Source organism: Haematobia irritans, chromosome 1 (assembly GCF_050003625.1).
Source record: "Haematobia irritans isolate KBUSLIRL chromosome 1, ASM5000362v1, whole genome shotgun sequence".
Taxonomy (NCBI): domain Eukaryota; kingdom Metazoa; phylum Arthropoda; class Insecta; order Diptera; family Muscidae; genus Haematobia; species Haematobia irritans.
In genome coordinates this window covers 26,158,646-26,178,470 of record NC_134397.1, presented here as the reverse complement: position 1 = coordinate 26,178,470, position 19,825 = coordinate 26,158,646, and the positions used below count along the sequence as shown (strand labels likewise).

The 19,825-nt window shown below is 27.1% G+C and overlaps 2 protein-coding genes across 3 annotated transcripts in view; one reads left to right on the top strand and one right to left on the bottom strand.

Annotated features, from left to right (window-relative positions):
* The window catches only part of lili (LMBR1-like protein lilipod), an 82,069-nt gene that overhangs the window by 17,117 nt on the left and 45,127 nt on the right, over window positions 1–19,825 (bottom strand). For both annotated transcript variants that reach the window (XM_075289649.1, XM_075289648.1), the window contains exons 2-5: window positions 13,788–13,912; window positions 13,529–13,668; window positions 13,200–13,430; window positions 12,625–12,693 (exon numbers count right to left, since the gene is read on the bottom strand). In XM_075289649.1, the coding sequence (XP_075145764.1) occupies window positions 12,625–12,693; window positions 13,200–13,430; window positions 13,529–13,668; window positions 13,788–13,912 (565 nt within the window). The remainder of the gene's footprint in view (window positions 1–12,624; window positions 12,694–13,199; window positions 13,431–13,528; window positions 13,669–13,787; window positions 13,913–19,825) is intronic.
* Window positions 1,514–6,137, top strand: LOC142220474 (tetratricopeptide repeat protein 12). The gene is made up of 4 exons (XM_075289650.1): window positions 1,514–1,741; window positions 1,808–2,035; window positions 4,467–4,589; window positions 5,815–6,137. The coding sequence occupies exons 1-4, from the start codon at window positions 1,608–1,610 to the stop codon at window positions 6,032–6,034; spliced, it is 705 nt and encodes a 234-aa protein (XP_075145765.1). The 5' UTR covers window positions 1,514–1,607; the 3' UTR covers window positions 6,035–6,137.

The window sequence follows — 19,825 nt, the reverse complement described above, 5'->3', positions numbered from 1 at the left end:
ATCGGTCTATATAGGAACTATATAAACAAATGGATTGATATAAATAATATTCCTAAATTGAACAAGTATATAAGGCATTAAGTTCGGCCAGGCCGAATCTTATGTACCCTCCACCATGGATTTCGTAGAAACTTCTACTAAAGGATGTAGTCCACAATCAAATTACTTGGGTTGTCGTAATACTCGCCAATGGGAGGAATAAAGTTTTTTATGGAAATAAAATTTTGACAAAATTTTCTATAGAAATTTTTAACAAAATTTTCTAACAAATAAAATTTTGAAAAAATTTTCTATAGAAATAAAATTTTGACAAAATTTTGTATACAAATAAAATTTTGACAACATTTTATATACAAATAAAATGTTGGCAAAATTTTCTATACAAATAAAATTTTGACAAAATTTTTTATAGAAATAATATTTTAACAAAATTTTCTATAGAAATAAAATTTTTACATCTTCTATAGAAATAAGATTTTGACAAAATTTTCTATAGAAATAAAATTTTGACAAAATTTTCTATAGAAATAAAATTTTTAACAAAATTTTCTATAGAAATAAAATTTTGACAAAATTTTCTATAGAAATACAATTTTGACAAAATTTTCTATAGAAATAACATTTTGACAAAATTTTTATAGAAATAAAATTTAGCCAAAATTTTCCATAGAAATAAAATTTTGACAAAATTTTTTATAGAAATAAAATTTTGACAAAATTGTCTATAGATATAGAATTGTGACAAAAATATGTTATATGTATTTAAAATAACCACAAAAATATGGTAGAAACCAAAAAGATTTTTTTTAATTTAGTAGATTTGGTGTAAATTTTTCTTCAAATTTTGGTATATTACTTTTGGCACGAGTGGCAACCGTGCTTTTAACGAGTAAAACATCTTCCCAGTTTTTCTTTTCTTTAAGCCTCTTAAACTTGTCTTCTAAGAAAAGAAAAACAATTTCCAAGACTGAAGCATTCAAATGCTGCCAAAGCAATGGCTTCTGAGCTATTTCTCGAATCACTATCTCTGGACTTACAAAACATTTCTGAAACTAAAACTGTGTACGCACCAAAAAAATGTGTTTGGTGTGAACGCCTTATAATGGGAGTTTACTAACAGGATAAACTATGACAGTTGACAAGCAATCCCCAATATTTCTGAGTATTTTATTGAAAAATACAACTGAAATACCCTGATATGGTATTGCTATGGAAACAATTTGATTATCGCTTCCAAACAATATTGTTTACTTCTATGAATAAAAGAAAACTTCCAGATCAACATCAACAATTGCAACAATCACAATAAAATTAAATATTTCTTCGAGAATATATTAAATAAACCACAATGAATAATGCCCCAGGATTTGACGAAGATTTTTTGGAATTTGAATCGAAAGTAACACAGGTCATGAAACTATTGGAAGACATCAATAATGCAAATGAAATACCCTGATATGGTATTGCTATGGAAACAATTTGATTATCGCTTCCAAACAATATTGTTTACTTCTATGAATAAAAGAAAACTTCCAGATCAACATCAACAATTGCAACAATCACAATAAAATTAAATATTTCTTCGAGAATATATTAAATAAACCACAATGAATAATGCCCCAGGATTTGACGAAGATTTTTTGGAATTTGAATCGAAAGTAACACAGGTCATGAAACTATTGGAAGACATCAATAATGCAAATAAAAAAGAAGATGAAAGTAGTCCCTCAAAGAAAACAACGTAAGACAATTTTCAAACTTAATTAGAATATATTTTGTATTTACATTGTTTTTGTTCTTCTTTCAGTCAAAAAAATATCTACGATGACATTGATGAGAATAATTTCATTATAACCATTAAAGATGATCGCTCTGTTTTGAATAGAGATATCATTGAAAAAGATGAAATGGAAAAGAAATCTTCTAGCACCAATCAAATGGATAAATTTACATTTATGCAACAATTGGAAAAGGATGCTGAGGAAAGGACAAAAGCCAGAAGAGAACGTGAAAGATTGGCACAACATTTTAGAACGTGAGTTTATTTTTGTATATACGATAGAAGTTTTACTCTTAAGAAGCACGGTTGCCACTCGTGCCAAAAGTAATCTACAAAAACTTGAAGAAAAATTTACCACAAATCTACTAAATTAAAATTTTATTTCTATACAAAATTTTGTCAAAATTTTATTTCTATAGAAAATTTTGTAAACATTTTATATCTATAGAAAATTTTGTCAAAATTCTATCTCTATAGAAAATTTTGTTCAAATTTTATCTCTATAAAAAATTTTGTCAAAATTCTATCTCTATAGAAAATTTTGTCAAAATTTTATTTCTATAGAAAATTTTGTCAAAATCTTATTTCTATAGAAAATTTTATCAAAATTTCATTCCTATAGAAAATTTTGTCAAAATCCTATCTCTATAGAAAATTTTGTCAAAATTTTATTTCTATAGAAAATTTTGTCAAAATTTTATTTCTATAGAAAATTTTGTCAAAATTTTATTTCTATAGAAAATTTTGTCAAAATTTTATATCTATAGAAAATTTTATCAAAATTTCATTCCTATAGAAAATTTTGTCAAAATCCTATCTCTATAGAAAATTTTGTCAAAATTTTATTTCTATAGAAAATTTTGTCAAAATTTTATTTCTATAGAAAATTTTGCCAAAATTTTATTTTTATAGAAAATTTTGTCAAAATTTCATTTCTATAGAAAATTTTACCAAAATTTTATTTCTATAGAAAATTTTGTCAAAATTTATTTCTATAGAAAATTTTGTCAAAATTTTATTTCTATAGAAAATTTTGTCAAAATTTTATTTCTATAGAAAATTTTGTGAAAATTTTATTTCTATAGAAAATTTTGTCAAAATTTTATTGCTTAGAAAATTTTGTCAAAATTTTAGTTCTATAAAATTTTTTAACAAAATTGTATTTCTATAGAAAATTTTGTTAAAATTTTATTTCTATAGAAAATTTTGTCAAATTTTATTTCTATAGAAAATTTTGTAAAAATTTTATTTCTATAGAAAATTTTGTCAAAATTTTATTTCTATAGGAAATTTTGTCAAAATTTTATTTCTATAGAAAATTTTGCCAAAATTTTATTTCTATAGAAAATTTTGTCAAAATTTTATTTCTATAGAAAATTTTGTCAAAATTTTATTTCTATAGAAAATTTTGTCAAAATTTTATTTCTATAGAAAATTTTGTCAAAATTTTATTTCTATAGAAAATTTTGTCAAAATTTTATTTCTATAGAAAATTTTGTCAAAATTTTATTTCTATAGAAAATTTTGTCAAAATTTTATTTCTAAAGAAAATTTTGTCAAAATTTTATTTCTATAGGAAAATTTGTCAAAATTTTATTTCTTAGAAAATTTTGTCAAAATTTTAGTTCTATAAAATTTTTTATCAAAATTTTATTTCTATAGAAAATTTTGTGAAAATTTTATTTCTATAGAAAATTTTGTCAAAATTTTATTTCTTAGAAAATTTTGTCAAAATTTTAGTTCTATAAAATTTTTTATCAAAATTTTAGTTCTATAAAATTTTTTATCAAAATTTTATTTCTATAGAAAATTTTGCCAAAATTTTATTTCTATAGAAAATTTTGCCAAAATTTTATTTCTATAGAAAATTTTCTCAAAATTTTATTTCTATAGAAAATGTTCTCAAAATTTTATTTCTATAGAAATTTTTGCAAAATTTTATTACTATAGAAAATTTTATCAAAATTTTATTTCTATAGGAAAATTTGTCAAAATTTTATTTCTTAGAAAATTTTGTCAAAATTTTAGTTCTATAAAATTTTTTATCAACATTTTATTTCTATAGAAAATTTTGCCAAAACTTTATTTCTATAGAAAATTTTGCCAAAATTTTATTTCTATAGAAAATTTTGTCAAAATTTTATTACTATAGAAAATTTTGTCAAAATTTTATTTCTATAGAAAATTTTGCCAAAATTTTATTTCTATAGAAAATTTTGTCAAAATTTTATTTCTATAGAAAATTTTCTCAAAGTTTTATTTCTATAGGAAATTTTGTCAAAATTTTATTTCTATAGAAAATTTTGTCAAAATTTTATTTCTATAGAAAATATTCTCAAAATTTTATTTTATTTATTTTGTCAAAATGTTATTTCTATAGAAAATTTTGTCAACATTTTATTTCTAAAGAAAATTTTGTGAAAATTTTATTTCTATAGAAAATTTTATCAAAATTTTATTTCTATAGAAATTTTTGTCAAAATTTTATATCTATAGAAATTTTTGTCTAAATTTTATATCTATAGCAAAATTTTGTCAAAATTTTATTTTAATAGAAAATTTTGTCAAAGTTTATTTCTATAGAATTTTTATTTGGAACTGTGGCAACCGTGGTTAGAAGGCAATTTATATTTTCTCACAATATTTTTTAATTTTTGTTTTTTGTTTTTTTTTTGTTTGTTTTTAGTTTGGGCAATGAGGCTTTCCGTAAACTAAACTATGAAAAGGCTATTAATATGTACACCAAGGCAATGGATCACATAAGAGATAGTCCAATTTTATACAACAATCGAGCTTTGGCATATATGAAGTAAGTTAAAATTTTTTTATAATATAGGAATATATCAATTTATGAATTAGGAATCTGCTTCAGTAGACTAAGCCCCTAAACACCTAAAAATTAAAATTTTAGCCAACGGCTGAAATTCTGAGGTGGCAAAAATTTTCAGGTCATGGTTTACTCCCTTCCTAGCTGCAACCAGTATGTAAACTGATAGATGCACATCCATCTGTCTGTCCATTTATACTTGTGTGCAAAGGCCCCATCCTCCATGATTTTTCACCACCTCCTGGCTAGCTTGTAGAGCAAACTGGTTGAAAACTTAAATTAATCTATGGATACTCTCCCCACATAAAATATACACCTCGCAAAAAATATATACAAAAGTGTCACAAGTAGTCCAAACTTCTATCTGTCTGTTGAGAACTTTTGAACAGTGGAACAAAAAGTGTAACATGCAATAAAAGCTAGCAGACTAATTAAAAAAAAAAAACAAAAAAATATAGCATTGGACGTATAACTTCTATTTAATGTTTAGGCACCGATCACATAATTTTAAAGGTATCCGGGATCTACATTTACAAACACAACTTGATAAAAAGATGTCACAAAAAAAAAATAAAAAAGAGCCGCAAGTAGAGGCACTAAATTGCCAACGCTTAAAAACTGGGCGACAACACTGCTGTCTGTATCTCTATCCATTTCTCGTATTTTTCACGAATGTGTTCATAAAATAATGACGAAGGTGCACTCTTCACTTAAAAAAAAACCTCCTTGGCACCGAACCAATTTAACTCTATTTCAGTTCATGAAATTATTATGTTGGTAACAAATATCCTTGACTTAAATAATTTTTAAATAAATAAATGAATGAATTGAACCAACAAAGGGCGAAATTATACACAAATGAAGAATACAGACTTACTAAATTCGTGTCTCCCACAAAATAGTTCAGAATTTCTTAAAATTTTCAAATTTTACCACAAATGTGTCCATCTTGAATTTCGTATGGCACTATAGCATAGACATGCTTGCAATTTTTAGCTCCATCTTATGTCTAAGAAACCTTCTTGAATTTGTTGAAAAATATTTACTTATTTTTGTGGAATCGGCGTAATATCTGCGTATGTTATACAGTTTTCTTTGAATTTTCTAAAATTAATATAAATTTTCGAAAATTAGTCAAAATTTTCTTTCCTTGTGGGTTCACTGTTTTTTAAGTATATTTTCTACATTTTATTCTTTTTCTTTGCAGATTGAAAAATTATAAACGTGGCATAATGGATTGTGATTATGTTCTAAATAAACTGGAAGAGAAAAATATACGCAGTTGGCTATATCGTGCAGCGGCTTATAAACGATTGGGCGATGAAAAGAATTTCGAAACCAGCATTAAATTAGCTCGGAAAAATAATCCAAAGAAAGGAGATTTTATAGATGACTTTTTGGAAAAAATGAAAGCGGAACCCATATAAAATTGTTTTAGATTCTCGTGTATATGTGTTTTTTTTCCTTTTTTGAAAATATTCTCTATCTGTACTTCGAATTTAAAAATACATATGTATTTTGAACTTTAAATTCGACATTAAAACATTTATTAACCCTTTCACTACCGATGTCCACTTAGAAGGACATTCGAAAAAGACACCAAATTCTATTTTACCACTTAGTTTCGATTTATTTATCAATGTTATTTTAAAGAAGAGGCTTTAATCTAAATAATCTATAAATATTGTCCATATTGGTGAGGTCCAAAATACGTTTGTATAAACTTCTTTAACAATATACGAAAAATACGAAAATTTGAGACAATTTTTGTAATATATGTTTCTAGTAAATAGACATTTATACAAAAACTATAGCTGATACCTTTACGGGTTCTTTTTTTGTATTTTTTCTCACACTTTGAAAGATATTATAGGCCAAATAGCGCTTACTTTCGTAAGGTCATTTGGTCACAATTCAAGAATCAAATTTTCAGAACAAGCTCAGTTAGCTCTTGAAGTAATTGAGGTAGGATTTCAAAATGACAATTTTTGTTCTACATGCTGTTAGTACAAGTAAAAACAGAAGAAAAATAAAAGTGTTTATCATTAGGTTTATTTCGGTAGTGAAGGGGTTAATGCTTCTATTATTCGGTAAATTCAGTGTTCGTTTGAGGTACTATAGTAAATAGAAAATTTTATGTCATATTTAATTTTTCAACTTGGAAAGAACTGAAGCAGTTATTCTAACCCGTGGCTCAATTCAAACCAGCAAAAATCATTGCGGAGAAATTACAAAATATTTCGAGTTTTTCTCTGTTGTTTATTTGAGTAGCAGTCTGTTCCGATCATAAAATTCTTGGAAATGGATAATATTCGTCCCGTGCAATATTAAAGTGCATTGTGGAGGTTTCTAAAATTTTCGAAAAAGTCACCAGTTTGAATCCCACTCTTAAGCCAATCAAGTGACTGAAGAATAGGTGTGGATGTGTTAAAATATTTCACAGTGAAATGGAAAGTCAGACAATGTATCTACCGCAGTTGTTATTAATGAGCAGCCATGATACCACTACAATTACAGTGCGATTGGAAATAGCTTCTATAATGTTTTACCTATCGGGCTTGTGTCTGCTTTTTATCTAAATTCTTAAGCCAATATTCTGTAATTACTGGACGAAATTTCTCCATTCTTGTAATAGTCATAGATTTTTTTTGAAGTTTAAAAATTTGGGAAATTTTTTTTTAATTTTGAAAAGACGAATTAAAAAAAAATGTAAGTAAAGTCTAAAGTCGGGCGGGGCCGACTATATTATACCCTTCACCACTTTGTAGACCAAAATTTGTGTTACCATCTCAACTCCTTCATGAATGTTTATATTACCATATACAAATATTTATATCTTAACCGATTTTTTGTACTTCTACAAAATTCCATTCCACGGCTAATGCCCTGTAATGAAGCACAATGTTACTAAAAAATATGGGAAACATTTAAATCAGAACCAATTTTGAGGCAACTTCGCAAAAGTGTATTTATGATTATCGGTCGATAGATGTGTATTAGAGTAATAGGAAAATTTGAGTAATTTTTACAAGTTTTCGACTTAGCAGTGGCGATTTTATAAGGAAAATGTGGGTATTTTGGCCATTTTTGCCTAAATCGGAAAAACATATATATATATGGAAGCTATATCGAAATCTAAACTGATTTCAATCAAATTTCACATGCATAGTTACTATGTTAATTCTACTCCCTGTGCAAAATTTCTCGTAAATCGGATTACAATAATGACCTTTGCGGTCATATGTCGGAAAATCGCGCGAAAGATATATATTTTTAGCATGCATATTCAGAACCGTAATTCTACTCCCTGTGCAAAGTTTCAATTAAGTCGGGGTAAAACTTTGGGCTCTGTGGGTATATGAGTCTAAATCGGTCGAACTGTATATTCGGGAGCTATATCTAAATCTGAACCGATTCAAACAAAATTTAGCAAGCGTAGTTAGAATGTTAATTCTACTCATATTAGTCCAAAACGGGCGAATGATATATGGGAGCTATACGTAAATCTGATCCGATTTCAATAAAATTTACAACACTTGACTACACTACTAATTGTATTTCCTAGTGCAACATTTCAAGAAAATTAGGTTAAAACTCTGGCTTCTGGGGCCATATAAGTCCATATCGGTCGAAAAATATATATGGGAGCTATATCAAAATCTGAACCGATTTCAACCAAAACCTGTGCAAATTTCGGGGTAACATTTTTGGCTCTATGGGTATATGAGTCTAAATCGGTTGAACGGTGTATTCGGGAGTTATATCTAAATCTGAACCGATTTAAACAAAATTTAGCAAGTGTAGTTAGAATGTTAATTCTACTCCCTCTGCAAAATTTCACGTAAATCAGACTAAAACTTTTTGCCTCTATGGTCATATTAGTCCAAATCGGGCGAATGATATATATGGGAGCTATATCTAAATCTGAACCAATTTCAAGTAAATTTTGCACAAATAATAATACTATTAAACGTACTCCTTGTGCAAAATTTCAAGCAAATTAGGGTAAAACTCTGGCTTCTGGGCCGATATATCGGGAGAAAGATATATATGAAAGCTATATCTAAATCGGAATCGCTTTTAACCAAATTTGGCACACTTAACGATACTATTAAACGCACTCCATGTGCAAAAATTGAAGCAAATCAGGACAAAACCCTGGCTTTTGAGGCTATATCAGTGCAAATCGGACGAAAGATATATATGGGAGCTATATCGAAATCTGAACCGATTTGGCATACTTATCGATACTATTAAACGCACTCCTTGTGCAAAATTTGAAGCAAATCAGGACAAACCTCTGGCTTTTGAGGCTATATCAGTGCAAATCGGACGAAAGATATATATGGGAGCTATATCGAAATCTGAACTGATTTGGCTGATGTTTTGCATATTTTACGGGCGCCGCAAACCATTTGGCTGTCCGAAATTTTAAGAAAATACGTTGATAAATACGTCAATTATGACCAGATCGATGATAAATATATATGACAGCTATATTTAAATCTGAACCGATTTTTTTTTCAAAATCAATAGCGATTGTCTTTGAGCCAAAGTAAAACTCTGTGCCAAATTTGAGAACGATCGGACTTAAACTGCGACCTGTACTTTGCACAGAAAATTACATATACAGACAGACAGACAGACAGACAGATGGACATCGCTAAATCGACCCAGAATTTAATTCTAAGACGATTTGTATACTAAACGATGGGTCTCAGACTTTTACTTCTTGGCGTTACATACAAATGCACAAACTTATTATACCCTGTACCACAGCAGTGGTGAAGAGTATAAAAAAGAAGAAAAAAGTCAATATTTTGATTCTTAAAATTTATCACAGTGTAAGGGAAAGTTCTTCAAGAAAGACATTTAATCGACCGCAGATTTTTTTAATAATGAGCCATGATATCAATAAAATCACAGTGCAAATGGATATTGATTCGATGCATTTTTCTGTGTCGGCCATGCTTATGATATATTCTTATGGAACCAATTGGTCCATTTACATTTTATTGTTATAACCAGGGCTGTGGAGTCGAGTCAATTTTGCTCGACTCCGGCTCCGATTCCAGCATTTCTTATTAGCCTCGACTCCGACTCCGGAGTCGACTCCAGGTGGTGTACCTAAATCCCACTTTAACAGTATTCCAATTGTTATTTTAAGATGTAGTGTTCCAAAAATAGATATAAGTATTCTATTCTCGAATTTTAAGTTTTGATACGACTCGACGATCTCAGTATTTTAGCGATGTAAAGAACTCTACATTTTAATTTCAGGCCAATAAATTAAAATACGACACAAAACTATATAGAGACCACATAAAAATATGGGTAGATAACAACAAACTCCAGAATATGAATTTATAAAAACACAAAATTTCAAAAAAAAAAAAAAAAGAATTAGGCTTCCAGAAGTTTAAGAAGTAAAATCCTGGTAAATAGGCATTTTATAAAAAATAAATCTATATAAAAACAAGTAAGTAAAGTCTAAAGTCGGGCGGAGCCGACTATATTATACCCTTCACCACTATGTAGACAAACATTTGTGTTACCATCTCAACTACTTAAAATTTGCTGGGAGCTATATAAAAGTTTGCATTTCCAGATACAAATACTTTTAATGGAAACAATTTTTTGTACTTCTACAAAAACTCTAGAATTAAAATTTAAATCGGCTAACGCCCTGGGATGAAACACAATGTTAGTAAAAATATGGAAAATATGAAGCGAGAGAAATTTTTCAGGCGATACATATGTATTCGAGATATAGGACAATTAGAGTAATATTTACAATTTTTGCTACTCAGCAGTGGCGATTTTACAAGGATATTGTTTAGATCTTGCCAAGATATGTGGTCAAGTGTGGGTTGTGATATATTATTTGGTCTAGTCGGGCGACTGGAGCCTTATTTAAAACTCATCCGTTCTGTGGAAATTTTGGCATGGCAGTGTGTAGGATATGGCTAATATATGGGGAAATAATCACAGAATTTTGTGTAAAGTGTGAGAATTTTGGCCATATTTGTATTCTCTGAGGAAACTATCCAGTCAATTGGAGGAAAATCCCATTGAAAATGGGTCTAAAATATGAAACAGTCTACCATATTTCCCCAACTCTGGTGTACGTATATATGGGAGCTATATATAATCTGAACCGATTTTGACTAAATTTGACATGTATAGTTAGAATAATAATTCTGCTATCTATGCGAAATTTCACGTAAATGGGAGTATAACTTTGGCCCCTGGTCATATGAGTGCAAATCGGACGGGAGATTTATATGGGAACCATATCTAAATCTGAACCGCTTTCAACCAAATTTGCCACAATTACCTATACAACTAAACGTACTCCTTGTGCGAAATTTGAACCAAATCACGGCAAAACCCTGGATTTTGAGGCCATATAAGTTCAAATCGGACGAAATATATATATGGGAGCTATATCTAAATTTGAATCGATTTTGACCATATTTGGCACATACAATAGTATCGTGAAAAGTACCGCTTTTGCAAAATTTGAAGTAAGTCAGGGCAAGACTCGGGCTTTTGAGACCATATAAGTCCAAATCGGGCGAAAGATATATATGTGAGCTATATCTAAATCTGAACCTATTTTAACAAAATTTGACACACTTAACGATACTATTCAACGTAATCCTTGTGCAAAATTTGAAGCAAATCACGGCAAAACTCTGGCTTTTGTGGCCATATAAGTTCAAATCGGACGAAAGATATATATGGGAGCTATATCTAAATTTGAACCGATTTCAATCAAATTTACCAAGCATTGGTAGAATGTCAATACTACCCTCTGTGCGGAATTTTAAATAACCACTACCATACAACAGATGACAGGAATAGCTGGACAGTTACGAATATTGTTTCTATAGAAGTAAAATAGTGAAACATAGATTTATAAATCGTCTATCAGTTATGGACATTAGAGGCCATTAATTTAATGTAAAGAATTTCGAATGGCTTTGAGGAAACAAACTTTCTCCCAAAAGACCGCCTCAGAGGGCATGTTGGCAGAGGTTTAATTTCAAATTACAGCTTCCAAGGACATCGGGTTTATATGGAGATTTTTCAAGTAATTATCTCCATATGCAAAATTTGGTCCGACGAGAAATTTCCGCATTTATTTATGGTTCTCAAATAACTCAAAATTTCTGACAAATCTTATGAAAATTTTAGACTGGGAAAAATTTCTTAAAACAAATCGAGGAGGTGGGTTTACATGTAGGTGCTATATCACAAAATTGTCCGGTATGACCCATCTTCGAACTCGACATGCCTGCCAAAAATGCAGAACGTTAGGTTCTACTGCTATATTGCCTTAAAAATGTACCTTTACCAAGAGCATATATAGGGCTAAAAATCAATAGTTTTATATGTTAAAAATGGACTATTCATCAATTCAGCCCATATTCTAGTAAAACCAACTTTTTATGTCACCGTGAAATTTCACCCCTATAAATACACTTTGAATGGCCTGAAATCCAGTACTTGGTTTTTCGTTGTTCGATTAAAAACCCCAATCGAATCTAATTTGTCGAAATATTTCTTTAGTTACAAAGATATAAAGTGTTTTTCTAATTTTGTTTCGCCGGACTCGGAATCGAGCAAAATTTACACGACTCCGACTCCAGCAAAATCTTTAGACTCCGACTCCACAGCCCTGGTTATAACCCCTTTTAGCTATAAGTTTATATCAACGAATAACATATTTGCTAAAACATTGAACAAGCCATCATACTACACATTTTAATCCATATTTATTTTTAAAACAATTTGACCTTTTGTTAAGCACTGTCGATTACTGATTACATGAATTACATATAACTATTATTTTACGTATAATTATTATTCATCAAAAATGAACCAATAGAAGAGTGCAAATCAATTAATTTAAATATGGCCCATAGCATATAAAATCTATACGTAATAATATATCGCTGTAGTAAAAATAATTAGCCAACATTTAATTAAATAAACAAGAGTATTAACTTACGCAGTAACAGGAGCACTCCCAAAAATGATACACATGAATACAAAAACGGCAAATGAACACTGCCCAAATCTGTAAAAAAAAAAATAGAAATGAAAAACAATAGTGAATAATTATCGTGATGAGCACAAACAAGCCCAGAACAAGTAATCGTTAAACTGCACCCATGAAAATTGCAGTTGGAAATTAACTAAGCAAGCACAGGTCATATCCGGTGCAACATAGTAATAATTATCTCATACAATAAGGGCAATGAATTTTATATAGGGAAAGTCAAACCATAATACATGATGTTAATTGTAAATAAAATAAAATGGCTTTAAAAAAATATCTTAAAATACATTCATAGAAAAAATAGTTACAAGTTGGGGTTTCTTGAAATGTTTGCTATATCAGCAAACGCACTACTGCTATTTCCGACTAAAACAAAGATTTTCATTTCAGCAAAGTAAATTTTTCAAACTTAATAGCTGAATTAAAACAAAATTCCAAACAATTTTTTAACATCCTGCATTATGGTTGGAAGACATTACAATTAGCATTTTTTTTTTTTTGTTTTTTTGGACTTGTATACTTACTCAATAGTGATAGAAATCCAATTTTCTCTGGATCCATTACGGCCGACAATACATATGTCAAGCCCAATACAACAAAAGCCAATAGACTAAATACTGTAAAGGTCTCATAGGCACGAGCTATAATTCCCTTTTTATGACCCGAAAAGCCGGTTGATTCAGTGAATAGATATGCAAATGGCAGGAAGACAAACAATGACAAATTGGAAAAGAGAAACACATGATTCCAAAGACCTGGAAATACAAATAATAAACCATCGAAAATCAATTGAAATGCTCTATTGATTGCAAATAATAATGAAGATATTTTTTTTATCTCACTTCAGCCTTACCTTGGATCAATGAACTATTCAGCCACTTAACGTAATAGCTGTTTGGGTAAAGCAATAATACTTCATTGCTTGCTATGGAAACGGGTAGTAGAAGAGCAGCTCCCACCGCTATTGCCATTGAAAATGTACAAAGCCATGAACTGTAAAAGAAGAAAACAGAGTTAAAACAGGCAAAAACTCAATTTGCTATAAAAAATATATATTCATAGTAACTTTTTGTTTATGGATGAAAATTCATTGTTCTATTCTGTATTCTTACCTTATGCGATACACCAGTAATTCATCTTCATCATTCGAATATAGATCATCACGATCTTTACGTCTAAAGCGTGAAATTAACACGTATGAGGCAAAATACAGTAAAATCAAGAGTAGCAGGAATATCTGAAATGCAATCAAGAAAAAACATTCAATGAGAACAAGTTTTTGTAATAACTATGGAATAATAAGTTGTCAAGATCAAATTGGACATATACAAGCTGATTATGCATGAAGATGGACCATATAAACAGTTTTGATTTTTTAAGTCTCTAAGATACTAACGGCCATTTTCATGTAGCTCTGTTAGGCTTTAACTGCCAGTTAACTGCCGGTTAACTTAAACTGAAAAATTTTCAGCAGTTAGGTTTCTAACTGGCATATGGAATATATACGCAAGATCACACATATGTAGATATCACGGTTTAAACGTTCGTTAGCTAACGTAGCTCTAACAGAGCTTCATGAAAATGGGGGTTAATGCAATGCAATTTTGATCAAATTTCTTATAAAAATTAAATTTTATAAAACTTCCTTTATAACTCCAATTTTGCAAACATTTCTATCAAAATAAAATTTTGCAAAAATTTCCTATTTAAATGAATTTTTCCAAACAAACCCTGTAGAAATTAAATTTTGAAAAATGTTCCTATATAAAAGAAATTTTGTCAAAATACCATAGAGAATAGAAATTTTGCAAAAATTCCCTATAGAAACGAAATTTTGCAAAAATTGTATATGGAAATGAAATTTTGCAAAAATTTCATAAAAAACGAAATTTTGCAAAAATTTCCTATAAAAAGGAAATTTTGCAAAAAATTTCTAAAAACGAAATTTTGCAAAAATTTCCTATAAAAATGAAATTTTGCAAAATTTTCCTATAATTTTGCTAAAAAATTCCTAAAAGAAATTACATTTTACAAAAATTTTCCCTAGAAAAGAAATTTTTCAAAAATTTCTATTGAAGCGAAATATTGACAAAATTCACAATAGAAATGAAATTTTGCAAAAAAAATCCTATAGAAATGTCATTTTGTTACAATTTGCAGAGCACTGAATTTTTGCAAAATTTTCTTGTAGAAATGAAATATTGATAAAATTTCCTATAGAAATTAAATTTTGACAAAATTTCCTATAGAAATGAAATTTTGACAAAATTTCCTATAGAAATGACATTTTGAAAAATTTCCTATAGAAATGAAATTTTTCAAAAATTTCCTATAGAAATGAAATTTTTCAAAAATTTCCTATAGAAATGAAATTTTTCAAAAATTTCCTATAGAAATGAAATTTTTCAAAAATTTCCTATAGCAATGAAATTTTTCAAAAATTTCCTATAGAAATGAAATTTTTCAAAAATTTCCTATAGAAATGAAATTTTTCAAAAATTTCCTATAGAAATGAAAATTTTTCAAAAATTTCCTATAGAAATGAAATACTTCAAAATTTTCCTATAGAAATGAAATTTTTCCAAAACATCAAATTAAATTTTCTGAAAAATTTCCTATAGAAATTATATACTGCAAAAATTTCGTAAAGAAATGAAATTTTGTAAAAATTTTCTATAGAAATGGAATTTTGCAAAAATTTCTTTTAGAAATTATTTTGTTTTTTACATTTTTTAGAGAAATGGAATTTTGCAAAAATGGCCTATAGAAATAAGACTTTTCGAAAATTTCTTATAGAAATTAAATTTTACAAAAATTTCCTATAGAAATTAAATTTTGATAACATTTTCTATAGCAATGAAGATTTGCTAAAACTTCCCACAGAAATGAAATTTTAACAAAATTTCCTATAGAAATGAAAGTTTGGCATAATTTGCTATAGAAATTAAAAATTGGTAAATTGTATAATATCCAATTTCTTTTTGTTTCTTTTTTTTGAGAAGCAAAAAAAATATGGGTTCAAAGTCTTCTTGGATATGTGGGGGTTTATTTGGTCTGCCCCTAGAGCGTAAACAAAGATCCATCACTAAGTTCAATGTATTACCTCATTGGATTGTTTCTAAATCGGAATTTTTGTTATTGGGTAACTGATCGGTCAAATATCAAGTGCACCCGCTCTTTTAATTAGATTGATCACAAACAGCAGCACATTGCCAATTTTTATTAGGTTTAAGAAAAGATTTTTTATGAAAATTTATAAATAAATGCATGCAATATTTATTTGTTTCCATGTTGTTTTTGATAAGATCGATTTTTGGTAACAATTTAATGACGCGCGCTTTCCAACACCACAGTCAAATAAACAATCCAGCAATCTATTCGACCAAAAAGCAGCTAGCATGCTATAAATTAATTACAATTGGCTTTCTTCATTAGTTACGCATACATATGCTCTTAGAGATGCCATTCGCGACGTTCCGACAATTCATAGGAACTACCAAATTTTATATAAAAATTATATATAATTTTCTATAGAAAAGAAATTTTGAGAAATGTTTCTATTGAAATGACATTTTGAGAAATTTTTCTATTGAAATGAAATTTTGCAAAAATTTCCTATAGAAATGACATTTTACAAAAAATTCTCTATAGAAAAGAAATTTTGCAAAAATTTCCTTTTGAGATGAAATTTTGACAAAATATTCAATAGAAACTAAATTTTGTCAAAATTTCATATAGAAATGAAATTTTGCAAAAAAAAAATCTATAAAAATGAAATGTTGCAAAAATTTCTTAGAGAAATGACATTTTACAAAAATTTTGTATGAAAAAGAAATTTTACAAAAATTTCCTATAGAAATGAAATTTTTCAAAAAATTCCTATAAAAATGAAAATTTGCAAAAATTTCCTAAAGAAAAAAATTTAAAATTTCCTAGAGAAAATAAATTTTATAAAATTTTCTTGTAGAAATAAAATTTTCATAACATTTCCTATAGAAATTAAATATTGATATAATTTTCTATAGAAATAAAATTTTGAAAAATTTCCTATAGAAATGAAAATTTTCAAAAAATTCCTATAAAAATGAACATTTGCAAAAATTTCCTAAAGAAAACATTTTGAATTTCATAGAGAAAAGAAATTTTGTAAAATTTCCTATAAAAATGAAATTTTTATAAAATTTACAATAGAAATGCAATTTTGAATTACTTTCCTATACAAAAGAAATTTTCCAAAAAAAAATCCTATAGATAAAATTTCCTATAGAAATAAAGTTTGAAATATTCGTCTCAGACATCCTATGTTCAAATGATGGTTTCTTTAAAACAATTGACTATATCCATTTTCTTTGTTTTCTTTTTTTGGCCAGTAAAAAATTATGGGTTCAAAGTCTTCTTTGATATGTTGTAGGTTATTTGGTCCCCCCTAGAGCGCAAACAAAGATTCATCCCTAAGTTTAATGTATTACCTCATTGGATTGTTTCCAAATGTGATTTTTTTGTTCTTGGGTAACTGATCGGTCAAATATCAAGTGCACCCGCACTTTTAATTAGATAGATCACAAACAGCAACACATTGCCAATTTTTTTTTAAATATTTAACAAAAGATTTTATGGAAATTTATAAATAAATGCATGCAATATTTGTTTGTTTCCATGTTGTTTTGGGTAAGATCGATATTTGTTAAAAATTTAATGACGTGCGCTTACCAACACCGCAGTCAAATAAACAATCCAGCAATCTATTCGACCAAAAAGCAGCCAGCAATGCTATAAATTAATTCCAATTGGCTTTCTTCATTAGTCGTGCGTGCATATGTTCTAGAGATGCCATTCGCAGAAAAAAAATACGAACATTTTTTCCATTAAAGTCTTAATATAATTTAAAATTTAATTGATTCAATAAATTTTTTTAATTGAAACCAAAAATCAATCACAAAAATTAATAGTATAAATTAATTTTTTAATTGGATCAATTCATTTTTTAATGGACTTTCAATTAATTTTTTTTTAATTGAAACTATCATTTCTGTGATTGAAGACATTTCAATTAAAAATTAATTGGATCAATTAATTTCGTGATTGAAGACACAAACTATTTTTTTGTGTGATTCGAGACATTCCAACAATTCATGGGGAATACCGAATTTTATATAAGAATTATATACAATGTTCTATAGAAAAGACATTTTTGAGAAAATTTCCTATAAAAATGAATTTTCAGAATATTTTCTATTGAAATGAAATTTTGACAAAATTTCCTATAAAAATGAAAAAAAAAAAAATCTTATAGAAATGACATTTTGAAAAAATTTTCTATAAAAATGAAATTTTTAAAAATTTCCTATAGAAAAAGTTTGCTAAAATTTCCTTCAGAAAAATTTCTATTGAAATGAAATTTTGACAAAATTTCCTATACAAATGACATGACAAAATTTCTTATAGAAATGACATTTTGAAAAAATTTTCTATAAAAATGAAATTTTGTAAAAATTTTGACAAAATTTTTATAGAAATGAAAGTTTGCTAAAATTTCCATCAGAAATGAAATTTTGACAAAATTTCTTATAGAAATGACATTTTGAAAAAATTTTCTATAAAAATGAAATTTTTAAAAATTTCCTATAGAAAAAGTTTGCTAAAATTTCCTTCAGAAAATTTTCTATTGAAATGAAATTTTGACAAAATTTCCTATACAAATGACATTTTGACAAAATTTCTTATAGAAATGACATTTTGAAAAAATTTTCTATAAAAATGAAATTTTGTAAAAATTTTGACAAAATTTTTATAGAAATGAAAGTTTGCTAAAATTTCCATCAGAAATGAAATTTTGACAAAATTTCTTATAGAAATGACATTTTGAAAAAATTTTCTATAAAAATGAAATTTTGTAAAAATTTTGACAAAATTTTTATAGAAATAAAAGTTTGCTAAAATTTCCTTCAGAAATGAAATTTTGTAAAAATTTCTTATAAAAATGAAATTTTGTAAAACATTTCTTATAGCAAATTTGGCAAAATTTCTTATTGAAATGAAAGTTTGCTAAAATTTCCTTCAGAAAATGTTCTATTGAAATGAAATTTTGACAAAATTTCCTATACAAATGACATTTTGACAAAATTTCTTATAGAAATGACATTTTGAAAAAATTTTGTAAAAATTTTGACAAAATTTTTATAGAAATGAAAGTTTGCTAAAATTTCCATCAGAAATGAAATTTTGCTAAAATTTCCTTCAGAAATGAAATTTTGTAAAAATTTCTTATAAAAATGAAATTTTGTAAAACATTTCTTATAGCAAATTTGGCAAAATTTCTTATTGAAATGAACGTTTGCTAAAATTTCCTTCAGAAAATTTTCTATTGAAATGAAATTTTGACAAAATTTCCTATAAAAATGACATTTAAAAAAAATTTCTTATTTTACATTTTGAAAAAAATTTTCTATAAAAATGAAATTTTGAAAAATTTTGACAAAAATTTTATAGAAATTAAAGTTTGCTAAAATTTCCTTCAGAAACATTGCAAAAAATTCAAATGGAAATGGAACATTGCAATAATTTTCTATTGTAATAAAATTTTGCAAACATGTACTATTTTTCAAAAATTTCATATAGAAATGAAATTTTTCAAAAAAAAACAAAAAATCCTATAGAAAGGAAATTTTTGAAAAAAAAAAAAATCCTACAGTTATTAAATTTTCCTATAGAAATGAAATTTTGACAAAATTTCCTATAGAAATGGAATTTTGCAAAAATTTCGTACAGAAATGAAATTAGGAAAACATTCCTATAGAAATGAAGTTTTGCAAAAAATTCCTAGAGAATATAATTTTTCAAAATTTTCTATAGAAAGGAAATTTTTGAGAAAAAAAATCCTACAGTTATTAAATTTTCCTATAGAAATGGAATTTTGCAAAAATTTCCTATAGAAATGGAATTTTGCAAAAATTTCGTACAGAAATGAAATTAGGAAAAACCTTCATATAGAAATGAAGTTTTGCAAAAAAATTCCTAGAGAATATAATTTTTCAAAATTTTCTATAGAAAGTAATTTTTGTCAAAACTTCCTTTAGAAAATAAATTTTGTCAAATTCTCCCATAAAAATGAAATTTTGCCAAATATTCCAACTACAATGCAATCACTACC